The 22,235-nt window shown below is 34.0% G+C and overlaps 1 protein-coding gene across 4 annotated transcripts in view; it reads right to left on the bottom strand.

Annotated features, from left to right (window-relative positions):
* LOC115883967 (homeotic protein antennapedia-like) overlaps positions 1–22,235 on the bottom strand; it is a 449,763-nt gene that overhangs the window by 43,124 nt on the left and 384,404 nt on the right. For all 4 annotated transcript variants that reach the window (XM_030902390.1, XM_030902387.1, XM_030902388.1 and 1 more), the window contains one exon: positions 773–1,686. In XM_030902390.1, the coding sequence (XP_030758250.1) occupies positions 773–1,487 (715 nt within the window). In that variant the 5' untranslated portion in view covers positions 1,488–1,686. The remainder of the gene's footprint in view (positions 1–772; positions 1,687–22,235) is intronic.

Genomic DNA, 22,235 nt, shown 5'->3' with positions numbered 1-22,235 from the left:
TTCTGTGCTAAATTAAAATTATTTATCGCAATAAATGCACTAGAATAGCTCCGTTTTCAAGCCATAAGCAGTACAATTATCCATAGTACTGCAATGAAGAGTGTGAATAAATTGTGTTCTTCAATCACTATACTGATGCAGTGACTGCAACAACGAGTAAACATGCCTATCAAAAGATGCCGAAATACTACTGATTTTGACTAGTGTTGCACAAGAGTCTTGAAAAAGTCTTGCAAGACTAAGACTCTTGCAAGAAATTCAAGACAAGACTTTTAAAATTTTTTGTCTTCAATTTCAAGACAAGACAAGACTTTAATATGCAGGAAACTTCAAGACTCTTGCAAGATTTCTTGAAATTTAGAAAGGATACATTTTGGGTCTTTGTGCAAGTTATGCCGGGTTTATAAACATTTACATAGTCGTAGTCACAATCATAGTCATAATCATAAAAGTTAAACTATCCACTTCTTATAAACCTGTTGACATCTACCATGAACTTAACCTTTAATTATGTTACCCAACTTCACTGATATAAAAATTATGATTATGAAAATGTTCTATAAACGTACATTAAAATTGCGTTGTGGTTATGACTATGATTAAGACTGTGATTATGATTACGACTTATGCAAATGTTGTATAAACCCGGAATTAATATCACAGATTAGGTATCCTATAAGTATACAGATAAAAACTTTGTCCCTAATTAAATTAGATTTTTTTTTAATAGGAGTATTTCTTTTTATATGTAGTAGAAATACTAGGAACTTACCAAACTGACTCCTCATCCAAGGATACAAAGGACTAGGTAACGCTGCCGCCGTATTACTAGGCGGTTGCTGACCCTGCGGCGGTTGCTGCATCGGCGATTGCTGATGCGGCGCCTGCTGGTGCATGTTGGGATTCTGTTGCGCGCCGTACAGCATATGCTGCTGCTGCTGGTGATGCGCCTGGTGATGCTGCGGGTGCTGCTCCTGCATATGATGCGTCATATGATGATTGGTGAGGTTCTGCGTCGCATCTAACGGCGGACTACCCGTAGGACCCAACACGCCGTTCTGGTTAACCGCCGCTGCTTGCAGTTTACAACTAGCGTAAACAACCGGCGTTTGGTGACCGTTAGGTGCCTGCGTCGTTCCCATATGACCCATAGCGCTCGGACTGTCCGGTCTATAACCTTGGGCACCGTCCATCTGCTGCTGGGCATTGTAGTATCCGGCATTTCGAATGTCCATCCGGTCGTAAGGGGGGAATCGAGGGTAAGGCATGCCTTGGGGAGGTTGCCCGGCCGTCGGGGGACCTCCATAGTGATGAGGGGGGATCCCTTGCCGTAACCCCACTACGGAAGGATCCCCCGCACAGGCGCTGGGGTCCTGAACAGCACCGCCACCTTGCGGTACCTGTCCGTAGTGGTGTTGCTGGTGCTCGGCGGACACCACGCCTCCGTTCCTCATGTCCGGCATGTAGTTGGCGAAGTACGAACTCATGCTACCGAAAGATTCGATCACTCGACTCGTTTGAAACACTTTTGCCTCGAATGGAACACTGCGGAACACACTATTTTACATGGCACTCCCGCACTCTCACACCTATATATTAGAGATTTTTAGATATCACAGGACACGGCTGATGAGATGGGAAGGATTGGAGTCTCTTGGTGCGAAAACACTAACGATTCACGGGAGCCTGCAACAGAAACAAAATAGCTTTATTAGTCGACGTCATCTCTCTAATGGGTATAATATTATTGTTATGCAAAATATAGAGCGCGATACAGGCGGAATGCAGTGGTGCTTTCACACGTTACACTCATAATTAGCGTTAACAAGAGTAAATGCGATGCCGCGGAGGCCATGATGGCTGCTGTCTCTATGTCCGTCAAATAACTGAACAAACGTGAGCCAGAGTGACAAAATGAGTGACACATGCGAAAATGTTACGAGTCTCATAATTAGATTTTTTCACGGTCCAGATCCACATGTGGTGTGGTTTTCGGGTAGTTAGTTAATTTGCGTCGGTTTCCGGACATCCAGACGAATTTTTGTCAGAAATCTTGATCGAGATTAATTGGAATTTTCACGATCTATCGGGATTCTTTGGAAGAGGGAAGGAGGGGGGACGAAACGGGAATAGCGGGAGATTAATGGCGGCTGGAACTAATTTCGTTTAGAGAAACAAAATTGAGTTTTTTTTTAATTTTGGTTCTCTGGCGAAATGATGCAATACTTTTGTCTGAATGTGATTAATCAAAGTCAAATATATTTTCTTATATTAATCGTTTTTTTTTGCTGTTATTTGTAGTTTCAAAACAGACCGATACATATTAGATCAAGGAATATCCAGAATTAAACTTTTGAATTATAACTATTTATCATATAAGTATACAGTATGTCCCGGTTTGTTTCTACAAGAGGAAACTTTCTTGTTATTGACTTTTTGAGAGAAATTCATTCTTCATAAAACAATTTGCTTGTTCTAAAATGGTTAATCCCCTTTATATTTTTCCAAATTTCCATACCGTTTTAGAGAAAATTAAAAAAAAACATGAAAATGTAGTTGAATTTTTCCAAAGTTCAAAAAATCAAAACGCGTTTCTATGATAACATAATTTCGATTTCATTCTTTGATAGATGATTATAATTAATTTTGATTAACGATTCCCAAAAACTATTATTAGGAAAAAATGTTTTTTTTTACTTTTCTCCGAAACGGTAGGGAAATTTGGAAAGGTATAAACGGGATTAACAATTTTAGAATAAGCAAACATTTTTATGAAGAATACATTTTTCTCGAAATGTCAATACTCAAAAAGTTTTTCCTCTTGTAAAAACAATCCGGGGACATACTGTATAAAAAGTATTAGTGTATATACAAGGTTAATCACGATCGATATTAAAAAATCGTTATAGTGAACGATTTTTTACTTTTCTAGATGAACAAAATGCCCTTAAAAGCATTCAAAATATGCCACAATTATATCAACCGCTTCTTTAAGTAATAGAGGCATTTTGAGGAGGTAATCAAACGATGCAAAATGCTTCTGAAATTATCAAAATGTTGACCTAATAAGACTATGACGTTTAAACCATTACTTCAAAAGTCGCTTTTTTCCAAAACTTATTTCCATGACTTTATTGAAACGTCGTTTGTCATTCTCTGTTCTTTGTGTCTTAATTATTAGTTATTAATCCATATAGACTGATCTGGTTTCGTTTATATGTAGAACTGCCCACCGAAATTAGATACACAATTTTTTTAACACCCTGTATACAGTTAAATATCAATTTTAACATCAAAGCCTCCGCCTAACGTTATTATTATTGAAAAATGACCAACGCAACCTACGTCCATACACTCCGTTGACCGTTGTTCTTGTTGTTCTCTTAAACTGATTACGACATGGTACCCGATTAATCCCTGACAGATTATTAAAAAAATAGAGGGGTTCTGGTAACAATAATACCGCCCATTTTCGGCATGGACCGTTTTATTACAGTCGCATTTTGTTAAATTGTCGTGTCGAAATCGGGTCAAACGATAGTTTAGATTTATTTGAACTAATAAATTTGTGTTTTGTTTTACGAGATTAATTTGTAAGCAACAAATACGTGTTATGTATATTATACGTTTGCTCGCGTGCGCAGTGAAAATATAATTTTGTGTTTGTGTATTTCAAACATATAGAATAAAGTTATTCTTAACCAATGTATGATATGAATAAAAATACGAAATTTCAAAAAAGTGCTATAGGTATTTCGCCACATGCATTTTAAGAAAATCTACAAAATAAAATAGTTATTTTTTTTTGTAAACACTGCTGCGTTAATTTTAAATTGGTAAAACATCTAGACCCTTAAATGTTCGAATTAAAGAACATAAAGATTATTTAAGAAAGGGAGATTTTCGCAAATCTAAGATTTGTCAGCATTCATGGGACACAGGGCACAGAAGAGATTTTAACAACGCAACGGCAAAATTAGAATGAAAAAACGATAGCCTCTGAACGAAAAATAAAAGAGGCTTTTTTACAGTCTAATATAAATAAATGTATTGCCTAGGCTTCTGTAGAGGTTAGTAATGTATGGTTATCGCTTCTTTGATTTTAATGAACATAACATAAATAAACGTAAGTAAAAATATATAAACAAATAAAAAGTAATGATATACAGAAAGGTTAAGGCTACCTCATTAAGTAATTATTGTTTTCAGGTAGTAATTGTTAATTTTGAAGTTTAACTAGATATCATGTCAGGACGTCAACGGTTTTTATAGACGTATACATATTATACCGGGTATTGCATCGTCGAGCGGGACGGGATGTAAATTTTAATGGGGTCAATTATTGGCTTCCCTAATTATTTTAGAGAATAATTCTATGTAGGTTTATTGAAGAGCACTAAAACCCACATTCAAAAGAATAACTTTAAATATTTTTGATTAGCCCGTTTACGAGTTATCGCCGATTTCTTTTTAAATATTTCTCCTTTCTTATGGCCCTGTATTTACTTATGAGTACCAGTCAAAGTAAAAGATAACTGTCAAATGAAGTTGTAATTTCAGAAATTTATCTATTTAGTGCTTTATTATTATTATTAAAAACTCATACCTACATCGAATATATTAGCCATGAATTACACTACCGAAGAAAAAGTATTGATGATTAAATGGTATTATCAAGGAAATAGTTATCAAAAGGTGTCGGACATGTTTCCTGCTCTGTATCCGAATAGACCGATACCTGGAAAATCTACAATCGCAAGGAATACCCAGAGATTTGAGACCAAAGGTACCCTAATAAATAACTGCAGTTGTGAAGCAAGGCAGGAACAAAGAGAAGATGCAAGAAATGATACCGACTTGGAAGTTTTATTCTGCCTGGAAGAGAATGATGGAAAGATCAGCACAAGGAAACTTGAGGATGAAATAGGAATAGATCACACTACAGCGTTTCGAATTTTGAAACGACATAAATACTATTCCTTCAAATATGAAAAGCACCGGCAAATACGGCGCAGGCGTGTTGTTTTGATATGATGGAAAGAGCAAACACGGATAGGGAATTTTTAAAAAAACATATGTTTCACTGACGAATGCACGTTTACCTTAAATAATGAACCCAATGTTCAAAATTATCGATATTGGAACAAAGAAAACCAACACAGGTTTGTCGAAACAAGGACGCAATATCCACAGAAAGTAAATGTTTGGGCAGGGATATTCGGACACAATATTATCGGGCCATTATTTCTTACGCGAAATTTAAATGCAGAATATTATTTGGAACTACTCCAAAATCATATTTTACCTGCTTTACATGATGCTGCTAGGGAAAATCAGGAAGTTTGGTACCAAATGGATGGCTGCCCGGCACATAGTACCCTGGCTGTTCGGGAATATTTAGACAATAGTTTTAACGAAAACGTTAATGGCCTAAATCATATAGGAAATTGGCCAGCAAGATCTCCTCATATTTTGCCAAATGATTTCTTTCTCTGGGGACATTTAAAAAACAGAATATACAAGGATAAAAAATACCCAAATCTAGACGAGTTAAAAAATGCTATTTCTGCCGAATGCAATAGAATTTCAGTTTACCAACTAGCGTATGTAAAAAGAGAATTATATGATCGCCTGGATTATTGTCTAGCAGTCGATGGAGGAATATTTGAAAATCTTCTTAAATCCTAAAGTTCTAACAATATAATAGTACCTAAATTAAGAAGTTATTGAATATTGTAATAATACTATAATTAACCTTGTAATTGATTACTTTATTTTACTTTAATTCATATTAATTTGTATTTATAAATACATCTTTAAGATTTCCGATGTAGGAATGAGTTTTCAATAATAATAAAGCACTAAATAGGTAAATTTCTGAAATGACAACTTCATTTGATAGTTATCTTTTACCTTGACTGGTGCTCATAAGTAAATACAGGGCCATAAGAAAGGAGAAATATTTAAAAAGAAATCGGCGATAACTCGTAAACGAGCTCTTCAATAAACTTAAATAGAATTATTCTCTAAAATAATTAGGGAAGCCAATAATTGACCCCATTAAAATTTACATGGGATTTCCTATGTCCCGTCCGACGATGCAACGCCCGGTATAATCGGGTTACAACGTTTTCCCCGTCTTCCGATTCCTAATCACCACCTCTCTCTATCTCCCCATCCATCTACTTCCAAACCTCTGTGCAAAACTTCTTGCGCGGTCTTCCTCTTTTTCTTCTACCTTGAGGATTCCAATTTAATATTTTTTTTTGTGATTCGATGTTCTTCCATTCTTTGCACATGTCCATACCATATTAATTGCTGAGTTCTAATGTCATCTACGATGTCGTATTTTAGTTCCATTTGGCGTCTTATGGTTTCATTTAGTATTTTATCTTTTCTGGATTTTCCAGCCGATCTTCTCCAAAAGTCCATCTCCGTGGATTTTAGCTTTCTCTTTTAAAGGCCATACTTCAGAGCCGTAGGTAATTATGAATTGTAAATTCCTTTTTTGTTTTCTATAGTTATATTCTTATCCCATAGTATTCCATTTAGCATCGAAAATGCTTTTCTCCTTTGCATCTTTCTTTCCAATATTGCTTCATCCAGTGTTTCGTCTTTGGATATTTTCATCCCGAGATATTTGTGGCTTTTATAAACATATCTTTTGAAAAAAGTAAAGTATTCTTGAATAGTTGTATTTCGATATTTTAAATAGTTTTTTGTTTGTTCTTTGTGTTCTTTTTGCTTCCGACGACGGGAAGAGGTGTACTTCTCAAAACTTTAAACCTTTTTTTACAATTTGTTTATCAGTAAATAATTGCTGACAAGTTGGTCTCCGTTGAATTAACACAGCAGTGTTTACAAAAATATTTTATTTTATTTTGTATATTTTCTTACAATATAAGTTGCGAAATATCCATAGTACTTTTTTGAAAGGATGAATCCGCCACAGAGGTATAGACATTTTTATATTTTTGAACTTTTGTGCTTAGTAGCACAAAAGTAGTTTGTTTTTTTTGATTAGTAACAAAAATAATCCCGTTATATTGTCCATCATGTCACAAAAAATAATACTTTTGTGAGGTCTGAAAAAATACAATTTTTTTTTAATTTCTGGCCATTTTTCCTCGGATATTACAGACCCGAACAACACCATAATTTAATTTAACCCAGAAAATCAATTAAAAAGCGACGTCCCTGTTGTCCCCCTCGCTCTCCCCATTCTCCACGATATAATCCCTGCTCTCCCGAAAGTTTTCAATTTACCACCCTTTAAATTTTTCAAATCTCAAACGACGTCAGAGCCGCCGACTCCTCTCCCGAGCCATAAATCTCCGCGTCCGGCCGGAGAGGAAAAGCACGAAAAAAAGACAAAAAGCACAGAGAGACGAGCACGAGGATGTATGTGCGGGAGAAAGAGAGGAATATGGGATTGAAGAGGAGGTAAAATGGGATAGAAAAGGAATAGAGATGGGAAAGGGAAGAGTGGAACGAAAAGCAGCACGTCGACTGGTGGATGTCGGTGAAAAAAGGATCATTGGTGTAGATTTTTGCGATGATACAGCAATAAATTTAGAGAGGTCTTTATATGTGGTTCCAGGAAGTTTAGGTTGATTGATATTTAATTTAAGGTAAAATGCAAACTGGTAGTAGAAAACAAAATTATTTAGCATCACAGTTTAGATACCTAGGAATAGATAATATGTCGTACTACCATGATCCAGAGAAAGATTAGAGAAGCCAAATAAAATAAACAGAGCAAAAGCCAATGTAAATTCCAAAATATTCGATGCACCGCACCATGATTTACCTGAACAGAAACGTAGATATTAGCCAATTCACAAACCTTATTGCATTTTTAAAAAGAAAAGCTTGCGGATATCAGGCAAAAGAATCAAAAGTATTTACAAAACTGGAACTAGAACGCTTTATGAAAGAAGCCGATGACAAAGAATTCCTGTTAGCTAAAGTTGTCTCAATCGTTGGTGTATTTGGAGCATGCTGGAGGGAAGAAATCACGTTTTTGACCGTAGATGCCATTAAAGATTGTCAGTCATTTATTAGTGTGAAGATTCCGAATACAAAAACTCATTTTCCAAGAGTGTTTACGATTACAGAAGGATCAATAGATGGCCTCAATTTCTTACCTGTATTTCGTAAGTACGCAAAACTTCGACCACTCAATGCGACACATCGGCGTTTTTTCTTGACGTATCGAAAAAATCAATGCTGTACCCTTCCAGTTGGAATCAATACAATCGGGGGTATGCCAAAAAAGACAGCGGACTTTTTTGGACTCTCCAACGCCATTGAATACACTGGTCATTGTTTCCGGCGCAGCTCTGCAACATTGCTGGCAGATTCAGGAGCGGACATGACAGTTTTAAAGCGACATGGAGGTTGGCGATGAAGCTCGGTTGCTGAAGGTTACATTGAAAATTCAATTGAACAGAAAACCGAAATAACAAAAAGAATCATGGGACAGAAAGATACGCCAAATAAGAAATTAAAAGCAGTTCACGTAGAAGCAGACGCTACCAGCATTGCCAGTACAAGAAATTTACTTATTCCGACTCCTACAACCTGCATTTCTGTTAGAGACGAAAAGTTGGATGCCTTTTATATTCACTTTAATAATTTAAATAATAATTGTACCTTTAAGATTCATAATAAATAAATATTTTTATTGTTTCTAACGTTTAATTTTTCACTTTTAGGCACTAGTGCCTAAACAAGTGTCACTTTTAGATACTAGTGCCTAAAAGAATGTCATTTCGAATCTCAAATAAATATCAAAAACTGTCAATTTCGAAACGCTATCTGCTTTTACCTTGACTGGTGCTCATAAGTAAATACAGAACCATAAGAAAGGAGAAATATTTAAAAAGAAATGGGCGATAACTCGTAAATGAGCTAATCAACAATATCTAAAGTTATTCTTTTGAATGTGGGTTTTAGTGCTCTTCAATTAACCTAAATAGAATTATTCTCTAAAATAATTAGGGAAGCCAATAATTGACCACATTAAAATATACATGGGATTTCCTATGTCCCGTCCGACGATGCAACACCCGGTGTACTATTTTTTGTGCACCATAGAGTAGATAATGGTGATTAAAAGTTTAAAAAAAGTCACTAATACAAACATATAAAAATGAATAACTGTGCTGAAAAATAAAATAATTTACGCTACGCTACTGCGTTAAGTGTTGTTAAAAAATGTTAGTTTGGCAAAAAGCAGTCGCATCGGCGACGGTGCGGGCGCCACGTTGCCGCTTCTAACGAATTACGTGTATGTGTGTATGTGTGTACGAGTGCGGAACGTTTCGAGCTTGACAAATCGTCCTCAGGCAGCGAGGGACAGCGAAAAAACTTCCAGACCCTCGCTCCAGTCGCCATCTCCTTCCATCGTTTCGCAATTACTTTCTCTTACGCTTGAATAAACATTTCTTTTCAATAGGAAATCTGGGGGAGATTAATAAGGGAATATCCCGGAGGGCTGAGGGACTTCACTTAGAGAAGTTTTTTTTTGTTTTATGCCAGATGACGCGACGCTTAAAAGAAATCGCCTTGAAATGCTTTTTCCGGCAAGTAAAATTCATTTTATTTTTGTGGAGATATTCAAGAGCTGAATAGAAAAAGTAAAAGAATTGAATAAAAAAAATATTGTGCTGGGTTGGCGATGGTTTCTATGTAATTTGACAAAAATTAAAGCTGTCTCTTTAGTTGTCAGTGTTGAGTCAATATTTTTTAATTCTCTGTCGTGTCGATTGCTGATTGAATTTGAGCCAGAAATGGCTCAAAACGAAATAAGTAAATTACCAACAGATATTCAGGCTGAGGCGACAAACGCCATATCCAAACTACTTCCATTTAAATCCCGAATTACTTATGAAAAGTAATACAAAATTTTTCAAAAATGGAAGCAATTAAAAAACGTGCGAGAAGAAATAAAGTTTTTAACCTCGCTGTTAAAGTATCATTTAATATACCTTTGCGGTTAAAGTACTACTTTATCTACTATTTTTGATAGATATAAGGCAATTTTAACAGTTGCTATGAAAAAAACGATAAAAAGTCGAACATTTGAACGAAAAACAGGGTACATGTATTTTCAAGAAGAACAATACCCGAATTTGTGTGCGAGTGTGTATTTTCCAGGAAAAAACAAGCGACCCCGCCAAGTTGTTCGTTTAAGGCCTCAAACGCAGAGTGAATGACTTAATAAACACAGAGGAAAACAAGTCTGGGCCATAAAACCAGAGGAGAACAAGGCGAATAATATGTAGACGACTAGGTATCCCGAGCAGCGACAAGTCGCTGAAGTGAATTTACAAGCCCTGTTCTGTTTACAGCTCTTTTCGCTTAAGATTTTTATATAATACTAGTTGAAGCCTGGCGCATCTGCCACGACATCAGGAAAAAAATACTTTTTATTTTTTTTAATTAAATAAAAACCGGCGACGCCAGTTTTTAGAAGAGCCAATTAGCTATATTTTAGTAAAAAGGCAACTTTCTGGAGCAAGTCGTTACTACAGTAGAGACGACACAGATAAACATTAGCATTTTATTTATGTAGATTATACGAATATTCATTCTTCAATATTTCCTAGTTACTACAAACAATTAATATAAGTGTGTGGAACAATACTACAAAATGAAGACAGTGAGAAAAATATAGGGTGGTCTGAAATGTATTCCGGAAACTTCGACGGCTTTAAAAAAGTTGGTATAAATGTATGTCTTAAAATGCTTAGTTTCGGAGATACAGGGTCTAAAAGTTTCATCTTTATTTCGATTTTTTCCAAATAATTTATGAAGTAACGTCAATATTTCGATGAAAATTGGTGTCTGGGAGTTTTTTGTCATGAGAAATTTCATTTTTTAACTGGTTTGAAGAGTAACAACTTTTCGTCCGTACCTGTATAAAACTAGTGAGTAAAAAAATATAAATTTACAATTTTTTGGCGTAAAAAAGGTCTCTTGGTAAAAATCGCTACTAGTAATAATCTAAAAGCTGGCTACATAAAAAAACATTTTCATCGTTACATGGGTAATTTTTCTTGTGAAGTTTCCTTTTTTCACTCAGTAGTTTTATAGAGGTACGGATGAAAAGTTATTCGGGTAGAAGCACCAGTTATGGCCAGGTTAAGGGATTTTGAGAGTTTGACTTATCAGAAAAAATATTTGTAGTTAATTTTGGAGATAAAACTAAATTTTTGGTGCTTCTCCAAACATTTTTCTTTCAAAATCTGCTTTTATTATAAAGATCTGTATTCTTAATAAATAGAAAATAAGCATTTTATAAAAACATACGATTTTTCCCATTTGTGGCCACGTTGTGCCAAATGTGGCCACATTTACTACCATTTGTGGCCACATTCTTGCAAAACTATTCTCTATATTGAGTTTTGCAGATAACTAAGCAAAAAACAATAATTTATTTAATTTATTAATTTCTCAAAAAAAGACTTAAAAAGAGACATTTGGTAATTGTTTTTATTTTTAACAAAAAAACATGAACGTTTATTCCTATAATTTTTAAAACAAATCAAGTGATACCTTATTTTGCTTTTTGTCTATATTATACAAATGTTAAGTAAGAATTAGGTACATATTAATACTAATTTGAGAAACAATAAACAAAGTACACTAATTTATCAGAATATTCTTGAATATTTGTTAGTTCAGGTACCATATATTATATGCCTCTTGAATTGATTGATTCATCAATTTTTATTGTTATATAACTCAGTTTGTACCAAAGCAAGTCATTTTTACTTCCAATTGCCGCAGATTTGAGATTTCAACCATTGCTCAGCTATAATATTCATTATTTTCAATTTGTAATATTTTTCCTGGATACAACTGATTCCCGTACTTTAAAATAATAAAATTTCCTATATTTATTTCAGCAGATGTCACAGAAGTTTAAGCTGGCGTTAGTTTCTCTTTTTATTCCTATAATTTTTAAAACAAATCAAGTGATACCTTATTTTGCTTTTTGTCTATATTATACAAATGTTAAGTAAGAATTAGGTACATATTAATACTAATTTGAGAAACAATAAACAAAGTACACTAATTTATCAGAATATTCTTGAATATTTGTTAGTTCAGGTACCATATATTATATGCCTCTTGAATTGATTGATTCATCAATTTTTATTGTTATATCACTCAGTTTGTACCAAAGCAAGTCATTTTTACTTCCAATTGCCGCAGATTTGAGATTTCAACCATTGCTCAGCTATAATATTCATTATTTTCAATTTGTAATATTTTTCCTGGATACAACTGATTCCCGTACTTTAAAATAATAAAATTTCCTATATTTATTTCAGCAGATGTCACAGAAGTTTAAGCTGGCGTTAGTTTCTCTTTTTCATTTCTACTAGAAAGGTCTTTATTTTTTTTAAATTTCGTTTTAATTGTTTTCCTTTTTGTAAAGTTCTTATTGCCAGTTCTTGTTTTTTTTCTCCTTTCCCTTCATTAATTCAATTCACTTATCATAGCTAAATGGCTGATGGTAGATGTAGCCTCTTTCTTTTTAAAGATTAACAATTTCCTGAAGTTCATAATTATGTCTAGTCTTCTTTTCCTGCATGGTTTGGTCTAGTGGTTCTGAATCATCTTCGCTTGAATTCTCGTAATTTTTATTTCCATCGCATTCGTTCATTTTTATTCTATTTAGTTCTATATCTATATTATTTTCTATATTAGTTTTCTCAACTGAAGGAAAATTTGATGACGGTATATGTTCAGAGTGGTAGTCTTGGTCGATAATTGTATTTGGGATTTATATTTAGGTTTCTATTATTATTCAGCTTTTATTAAAAGCTGAACACCCTACCCTACTCTTCAAAACAGTTAAAACACATGTCGGTGACACCCCTTACAATAGGAGTCATATTGACATCAAAATCAAATTTCTCATGCCAAAAAAACCCCAGACGCCAATTTTCATCGAAATATTAACGTTACTTCAGAAATTATATGGTAAAAATCGAAATAAAAATGAAATTTCTACACCCTGTATATCCGAAATTAAGCATTTTAGGACATACATTTATAAGAACTTTTTTATTTATTTTTATCTACGGAATATGCCTCCGAAGTTTCCGGAATACAGTTCGGACCACCCTGTACAGAGAAAACAGCTCCAAAAAAATACAATTTTTCTAATAATTTTTTTGGGCGTAATTAATTAAAATATATAATGCTTTTACACACAACCTCCCCCAGATTCTTCCACATCCCCCCTTAGTCCCCCACGCGACAATGCCAACCATTTTATGTTCACAACCGGACGAGAAAATGAGATTTGCATGTAAATAGTGAAACGGGCCTCCCGAGAGGACCAACTTTTAATTTAATCAAAGAACTTGGGACACTGGGGGGAGTGTTGTTTGACCTGGTGGCGAAAGGATAAAGAGCGAAGGGGTGGAAAAGGGGGGACGAAAGCGAGGTGAGGGTGGAGGTGCAAATGATGTCGGTTTTAGCGGTGAGGCGTTGGGGGGCAATTAATATTCGCCCGTAGGTCCCGGTGATACGGTTGGAAAATACGGACGTAGTCAGTGGCGTAGGGATATTAAGTCATTTTGTTGGTTCTACACACACCGGAAAAATCTAAGGATATCATTTTATTAAAGTTAAAAATAAATGTTTTGAATAAACAGTCACATATTTGTAGGCCGATTCTTTCTACTTCGATTGAAACGAAGTAGTCACACTAGTTATTTCTAAATTTGGGATATTTGCAGAAGTGTTTGTGCATTTTTTGTCAAATGTATAAAAAGCACCTAGCATCAATTGTTCGAATTTAACCTGTACTGGCTATGTTTTTATGATAACTGGCCAGAATTCATTCAAATAACTCTGTAGTATTAAACGACATTATGGAGCGTAGACATCTTAACAGAGACGAAATGCTAAGGGCCATGGGTTGTAATGCGCCAAATCGACGTTGCTAGAACATTAAATACAACGCAAAGTGTGATATCGCGATTAAGAGCACGCTATCGTGAAAGTGGTGATGTTGCTGAAAGGCACACAGGACGACATCGCATTACTACCCCTCAGCAAGATCATTTTTTACAATTAAATGCTCGACGCCGACCGACTCTTACAGCACCAGAGCTTAGTTTAATTCTCCAGGAAACACATAATGTAACCGTTAGTCCTGACACTGTTCGCAATAGATTAAGAGAGGTCAACTTAAGAAGCAGACGCCCCTGGAGAGCTCAATCCTTAACGAGAGAAAATCGAGAGGTACGATATTTGTGGGCTCAAGATCATGTTCAGTGGTCGAATGAACAATGGGCCAATGTTCTCTTCACGGATGAGTGACGCTTTGGAATTCATCCGGATTCGAGAAGACTTAGGGTATAGAGAGAACCGGGAAATCTTATTCGGTTGGATCATGTTCAGGAAGTGCACCCTTATCAAGGTGGAACAGTTATGGTCTGGGCAGGAGTCCAGTTAGGCCGAAAAACCGATCTCGTTTTTCTTGAAAGGTTTCTAACAGGAATCACATATCGTGATTTAATTCTTGAGCCTGTGGTGTTACCATATGCCAATGATTTTGGGAGAAATTTCATTCTCATACATGACAATGCGCGGCATCATACAGCCAGAGTGGTAAGTGAGTTTATCAAGGCTCACCGATTAAACATCTTACCCTGGCCGGCACAATCTCCTGACCTCAACCCCATCGAGCACGTATGGGACGCGATCCAAAGAAGAATTTTGAGAATGGGTATGATTCGTGAAACCCGTAGGGATCTGGTTCGGGCCGTGAATGCAGCGTGGCAAGCTGTACATCAAGAAGAGAGCGACAACCTGATCAGGAGCATGGAGAGACGATGTAGGGCTGTAATGAACAGTAGAGGAGGCCATACCCTTTATTAAGCAAAAATGGTTTTATCTTTTTTTTTTTAATTCACAGTTTAGAATAAAAAAAAATGTGTGTATTTTTTTGAGTTCAATAAAAATCAAGGTAAATTTGAAAAATTCGGTAAATTTCGCATTTTTATTTCCAATACGTCCTGTAAACTATTTGTTTATTTTAATTTTATTGTGTATGTGCAGAAATGCAAATTATAAAATTACTGCCAATGGCTGGATAAAATTGTAATATCCCTAGACTTTTCCGGTGTGTGTACATTATTGATAAGCCTCAATAAGAAAATGTGTGTGCATATTTGAAGTAAAACTTCTTAGTAACAGCTAGTAAATTGAAGGATTTGAAGGACATGTTTGAACAAGTGGAATACCGCCCAAAATACACACTTTTATGCAAATGCCTAATAATGTTAAAGCCCCTTAAAATTTATTCTAAAAGAGAAAAAAAAATGAACCTAACCAACGATTCGCGTGGTCTGTTTTTATTTAAAGGTTTTGTTCATTATTTATAGTGTTTTTTTTTATAAATTATATGAATATTCTCGTTGATTATTGGTTTGAAATAAATATAACAATGTCGTCCAATGAAAATTTGAGTTGCTTAACTCTAATAATTTTAATTCTAAGCTAGCAAATGGGCTAGATACTTTACCTAGACCGATATTCAGAAGCTACAAAACAACCTTATTCACAAATTTGACCAACTTCAAATTGATGGTTACTGATTGCTTCTACAGAAATTAAACACATGCTGCGTATTTTATTTCAAAAAAGAATTTACCGTATTTTATTTTATTCTAAATAGTGAAGTCAAATCAAAGTCAAAAACTTATAACAAACATTCATATACAAACTTTTCATTAAATCATAATTTAATAGGTTATGATGGTCAGATAATCAATGTCCAAATATATACAGGGAGGCCCATCGAAAACGTTCCGCAAGGCATAACGGCCAGGGTAATTTTTTTTCAGAAAATTCAAAAACACGTCAATTTTGTTTGTGAGGGGGACAACTTTTGCCCCAAAAATGATTGCAAAATCTTCAACCCTCTAAGCGGGAGTGTTATCCCCGAATTTTTTTCAAATGGAAAGGGGGATCAAGTGGTACCGCAATGAAATGGGCTTTCTATTCTCTATACTTTCCCGCTTCGTTTTTGAAAATCGGTCGAGTCGTTGAGAAAATATGAAAGTATGAAATTTGAAAAGTTTATTTAAACATTTATCAGAGTAAATGATAAGGATAAATTCCTTCAACCAATTTGCTGTTTTTTCTTATTATTTCTAGATGTTAAGCATTTTTTCACTTCCCACAAGGTTAAACGATCAGGTGGGGTAGTTGCTAGATAGCTGTTCTGTGACTTGTGCGTTGAAGTTCTTCTCAATATCGTTAAACTTTTTAACAATTATGGTGTACTCACTTGCAGGAAAAGTGGAAATAATCGAACTAAATTTTAAAAATAATAAATGTGGCAATCGGGTTGCGCAGATATTCAATGAACGCCATCCTGACAAACAGGTTTATGGCAAAATTGTTCGCGAGTTAGTAGCAAAAAACTGGTTTCGTTATGAATAAAAAGAGGCAGAGGGAAAATCCTGTAGTAAATGAGGCTATGGAGGTATTCGTATTTGGCCAAGTTGCCATGGATAGTACGCTGAATACAAGAAAATTAGTCAATGAGACCGGCGTGAATCGTACAAGTGTCCAAAGGATATTAAAAAAACACAACTTCCATCCGTACAAAATTCAGTTGGTACAAGAACTCAACGAAGACGATTTTGATCGTCGCTTACAATTTTGTGAAACTATGAGTGAACGAGTGGCCAATGATAATAATTTCCTAGTTAATGTGTGTTTTTCGGATGAGTGTACTTTCTTTTTGAACGGTGTAGTGAATCGGCACAACTGTCGGTACTGGGCTGAGGACAACCCCAGGGTTTTTCACGAGGTGCACACACAAAACCCTCAGAAATTGAACGTGTGGGTTGGTATTTTTGGAAATTCTATTGTAGGTCCTATTTTTCTTCCTGGAAATCCAACAGATGATATGTACTCGGATTTACTGGAAAATACCATCGACCCAGCCCTAACTGATATCATAGAGAACAATCCTGGATAAGTTGAAGCGGAACTAATATTTCAACAAGACGGTGCACCTCCACATTGCTCTCAAAATGTGCGTAATTTTTGAACAATAACTTTCCCGGTTGGTGGATAGGAGGAAGGGGTGCAATTGAGTAGCCTCCCCGGTCACCCGACTTGACTCCTTTAGACTTTTTTCTATGGGGAGACATAAAAAGTAAAGTATATAGCTCTCCACCCGCCTCATTAGAAGACCTGCGAAGACGAATTATTGATGTTTGTCGCGAAGTGACCCCGCAAGTTCTTCAGAGTGTTCGAGAACGGTTTGAAAATAATTTGTATTACTGTATGGAGGTTGACGGGCAACATTTTCAACATTTGCTTCATTAATAAGTTAAGTTTTTTTTAATTAATTCAATTTATGCGTTTTTTTGCAAAAAGTACTTTTCAAATTTCAATCCTTCATATTTTCAAAATAACTCAACCGATTTTTAAAAACGAAGCGGGAAAATATAGAGAATAGAAAGCCCTTTTCATTGCCGCGCCACTTGACCCCCTTCCCATTTGAAAAAAGTTGGGGGATGACACCCCCGCTTAGAGGGTTGAAGATTTTGCAATAATTTTTGAGGCAAAAGTTGTCCCCCTCACAAACAAAATTGACGTATTTTTGGATTTTCTGAAAAAAAATTTACCCTGGCCGTTATGCCTTGCGGAACGTTTTCGATGGGCCACCCTGTATAAAACAATTTGATCATGAGTTATTAAAAATATTATTTACAAAACTGTTTAAAGGCTTGGACTAAAGGCTTTAAATTCATTTTCATGCGATACCATAACCGAAAAAAAAATCTTGTCTATATGGTGAAGGCGATTTTTAAAACGAGATTTTTATATAGTAATTTCAAGTCTTACCAAGGTACCGACAGTTTTAAAAACTAATTATAAGATGTATTTAAGTATATTAAAATAACAAATTTAATTTTGTAAAACTATAGTAGTATCTATGTAATTTGTTTCTACTGTATATTATAATAATAGATATAGAAATTCTAAAACAGAGGCTATTGTCTCTTTAGACACATATATTTTATTATATTTTACTGGTTATTTTCCATTAAAACAATAAATGCATTTTACGGTATAGATTATATTTCTGTCACTAAAAAACACCAATAAATATTTTAAAAAATGATTTAAGTATTTTTTTACAATAATATTAGTAAATTTTCTAGCAATGTCTTTTTTAGTTCTGATATATCCAGTTGAAATTAACCTTTTCACGTCCAAGCAGGTATTTAAAAAGAACAAATTCCACATAAATAATTTGGAAATATTAGATAATATATGAACGCCGCGCCGCTGTCCTTTTCACGCTTTTCCTGTTTCAGTTTGTTTTCACGTACTAGCCAGTGTGTGCTACAATCAATATCACAAACGAAATCATACCAACCCACAGCGCTCGTTATATATTCATAGAGTTAGTTTTGCTATAAATCATCCAGCACTTTTATTTTTACTGTTTTGTTAAACAGAATATCTTTTTAATACTACATTTGCTTATAATGTATGCTTTGAATATATTTACTTATAATTTATCATATATATAGAAATTCTTGTTATATCCAGTGATTTCATTTTTTTTTTGGAGCCCGAACATTCAATAAAAAATTGTAATGTAGTAACCCCCTATTATTTTAGTTCAAGAATATACAACATACATACGTTTTTTATTAGCTGTAAGGAATTTAGATGAAATATACACTAATATTTATTGGTTTTAAATTAGTTAGATAGTTGGCCATACTGTTGGTTTTACATATTATACTATTTTGACACATTCATTTAAAATTTAAGTAAAACTATAACAAATAAAACATATCCCATTTTTGCTAATAAACAATAAAACTTGACTAAAAACGCAATAATTTGCCTTTTCAATGAATTTTCTATCACCAAAAATAAGAAAGTTATAGTCATTTAAATGTGCGACAAAATAAAATGAAATATCCCTCCATTATATTCTTAATTTTTAAATTATTAAAAAAAATAAAGTATTGTAAAAATGGTTTAGTAATTTGAATTTCCCCATATTTTTAAGATAAATAGTATGAAATTTATTGTATTTTAACTTGGTACTTATTTTCCCAGTTTTATTTAAAAGAAATTAACTTTGCAATAATATAAAATAACACTTTTAACTTCCTTTGTAATAAATATCTGTTAAAAATAAATGTATATCAACACAAATTAAAAAGAAAATCAGCATTCTTCATCAACGGTCAACACCACCGCACCTAGCGGCTCACCGTTCAACTTTTTATCCTTCGGTTCGATGAGCCCGTCAGGTCGGTAAAACAGCTAGCTTTAAAACCCGTTAAACGTTATTTACGAGCGGTGCCTAAGGGCAAAAGGACGAAATAGCCCGTTTACAGGTTTCTTTACACGGGCCGTTCGTATGGTGAAATGGGGTTTATGATCGACGAAATATAGGTTATTTCATGAAGAATAATCAGCGATTGATTTTAACTTCTGTAGTTGACAGACGATGACAGAAAAAAGGCAGATGACGTCCATACTATTTCACAAAAAATTAATTTTTAAAGTTAACTATGGATGGGTTTGTACAAAAATCCATCATGCGTCGTCTCTTGTTGTTTTTAACCATTGGTTTTGCGTTTTGGTTAATGTTATTACGCGTATTTTGTGAGTTATTAATTTATTTTTTCCCATAGCAACTATCAAAAATTGCCTTATATCTATCAAAAATAGTAGATAAAATAGTACTTTAACCGCAAGGGTAGATTAAATTATTGATACTTTAACAGCGAGGATAGGTTAAAAACTTTATTTCCTCTCGCACGTTTTTTAATTCCTTATATTTTTGAAAATTTTTGTATTCCTTTTCATAAGTTATTCGGGATTTAAATGAAAGTAGTTTTTTATGGCGTTTGTCGCCTCAGCCTGAATATCTGTTGGTAATTTACTTATTTCGTTTTGAGCCATTTCTGGCTCCAATTCAATCAGCAATCGACACGAAAGAGAATTAAAAAATATTGACTCAAAACTGACAACTAAAGAGACAGCTTTATTTATTTGTCAAATTATATAGAAACCAACGCCAACCCAGCACAATATTTTTTCTACTCGTAATAAATTCCTTGAAATAATAATTTCTGTATATTTTTTAAAACGTAACTCGCTATGGAAAAAATATTGTTTTATACACGACGATAAAATTGCATTATCGTCTCCCAAAATTTTATCGTCTTGTATAAAAAATAGCTAAAATATGTTCTCCAAATTTTCTATCAACAGTTACTACTTTGGAACCTTTTTTGTACTATATCTTTTACACTTTCCTAAGCATTCGAATCAAAAATCAAAGATAACTCTATACAATCTTTATTTTACTAATTATTTATGAAGGAAAAATAAAAATTGTTAAAAAATATTGTCAGCATTACGTGTTCTAGCATCATATAATTGATAATGTTTTGCTTTAGTGTTATTAGAACTTTTATTGTGCAGTGTTACAAGTTCACTTGCAGCGAACCGTGTCAATTAAAACAAATCCGTCGACTTTAAGCCTCGTATGTAGTATTACTAAAATCAATTAACTTATTCATTAGCGCTATGCCGGCTTTGTTTAATAAGTGATAACGCCACGAGGTTTTTTCTTCACAATTAAGATTGTCCTGTTATTAAAATAACCGATATTTATTAATACGAATATATTTTGATAATACGCGTTTAAAAGAAGTAAAAATATATACTTTTTGAGAGACAAATTTAATATAGGACTCTATACATCCGTAGTCTCTAAGTTGGTAACTGTTTTGATTAGATACCCTTTTCTTGCATGTTTTTTTTTATTTTGTATTTAATAGCAATTTTGTTCCTATTTTGGTTAGGCTCAGAATTCCAGTAAGGTTCTTCTAGACAAGAAGGGGTGGCAATGAGTATCTTACATACATAAGTTATGTTTTAGAACTTTTTATTAACCTTTATAATAAATATTATAAAAATAAATACGTACACACGTATTAAATTTATTAATATTTATTAATGTTTTGTGAATTTACAAAAGTCATTGTAAATTCACTATAATAAAATGTTTTAATTTGTTGTTACTCTATAGTAATAGTACAATAAGATGGCGATTTTAAAAGATAAATTTACAATGAATAAGTAAGTTTACTATGATACACACATTTTTTAAATAAATTCACTAAAAATATTGGTGAATATAAAGATATATTATAACATATTTACATACATGCCACAAATAATTAGCCATAAAGCGATTTTACAAACAAATTGTAAAACTAAAGAAAGGATGGTGAATTTACTACAATAATCTGTGGCAAGCAATAACCATCAATATTGTTATTAAATTCAAATTAATTTTTTCAGAGAACTATAAAATATTCCAGTATTCTCATATCCGGTTCAGAATAAAGTACGACTCCCTGTTTTAGTCGAAACTAGGCAACAATAGAGAGTGCAAATCTGACATCTAACGGACACCCTATTGCCAGCGTTGGGCCGCTTGATAGCCGGCGCGTGATTTACCGGTGTGCGTATCGGTGGCCCATTGAAAAGCCAATTGAAATCCAACAAGCGATAGCCAGAGACAAGAACTATTCATCATATGGAACGGCTTCGGTAGTGGATATCAGGGGAATACGGATGGCGATAGTGATTCGACATTGATTAAACAGAAATCCGGTGATTTTTTCCCTCTTTTGTTGGATTAGATTTATGTCAGTTTCAATGTTAGCAAACTTTGATAATATGTATTGGTGCGAGGAATAAGCAGTCTATAAAATAAACATTATTTTTTCCATAGCAACTGTTAAAATTGCCTTATACACACACCGGAAAAGTCTAGGGATATTACAATTTTATCCAGCCATCGTCAGTAATTTTATTATTTGCATTTCTGATATAATAAAATTAAAATAAACAAATAGTTTACAGGACGTATTGGAAATAAAAATGCGAAATTTACCGAATTTTTCAAATTTACCTTGATATTTATTGAACTCAAAAAAATACACACATTTTTTTTATTCCAAACTGCGAATTAAAAAAAAAAAGATAATACTAGTTTTACTTAATAAAGGGTATGGCCTCCTCTACTGTTCATTACAGCCCTACATCGTCTCTCCATGCTCCTGATCAGGTTGTCGATCTCTTCCTGAGGTACAGCCTGCCACGCTGCATTCACGGCCCGAACCAGATCCCTA

This window comes from Sitophilus oryzae, unplaced genomic scaffold (assembly GCF_002938485.1).
Source record: "Sitophilus oryzae breed Bouriz unplaced genomic scaffold, Soryzae_2.0 scaffold_2006_pilon_pilon, whole genome shotgun sequence".
NCBI lineage: Eukaryota > Metazoa > Arthropoda > Insecta > Coleoptera > Curculionidae > Sitophilus > Sitophilus oryzae.
The sequence above is the reverse complement of the archived record's forward strand: the minus strand, read 5'-3'. Positions and strand labels throughout refer to the sequence as shown.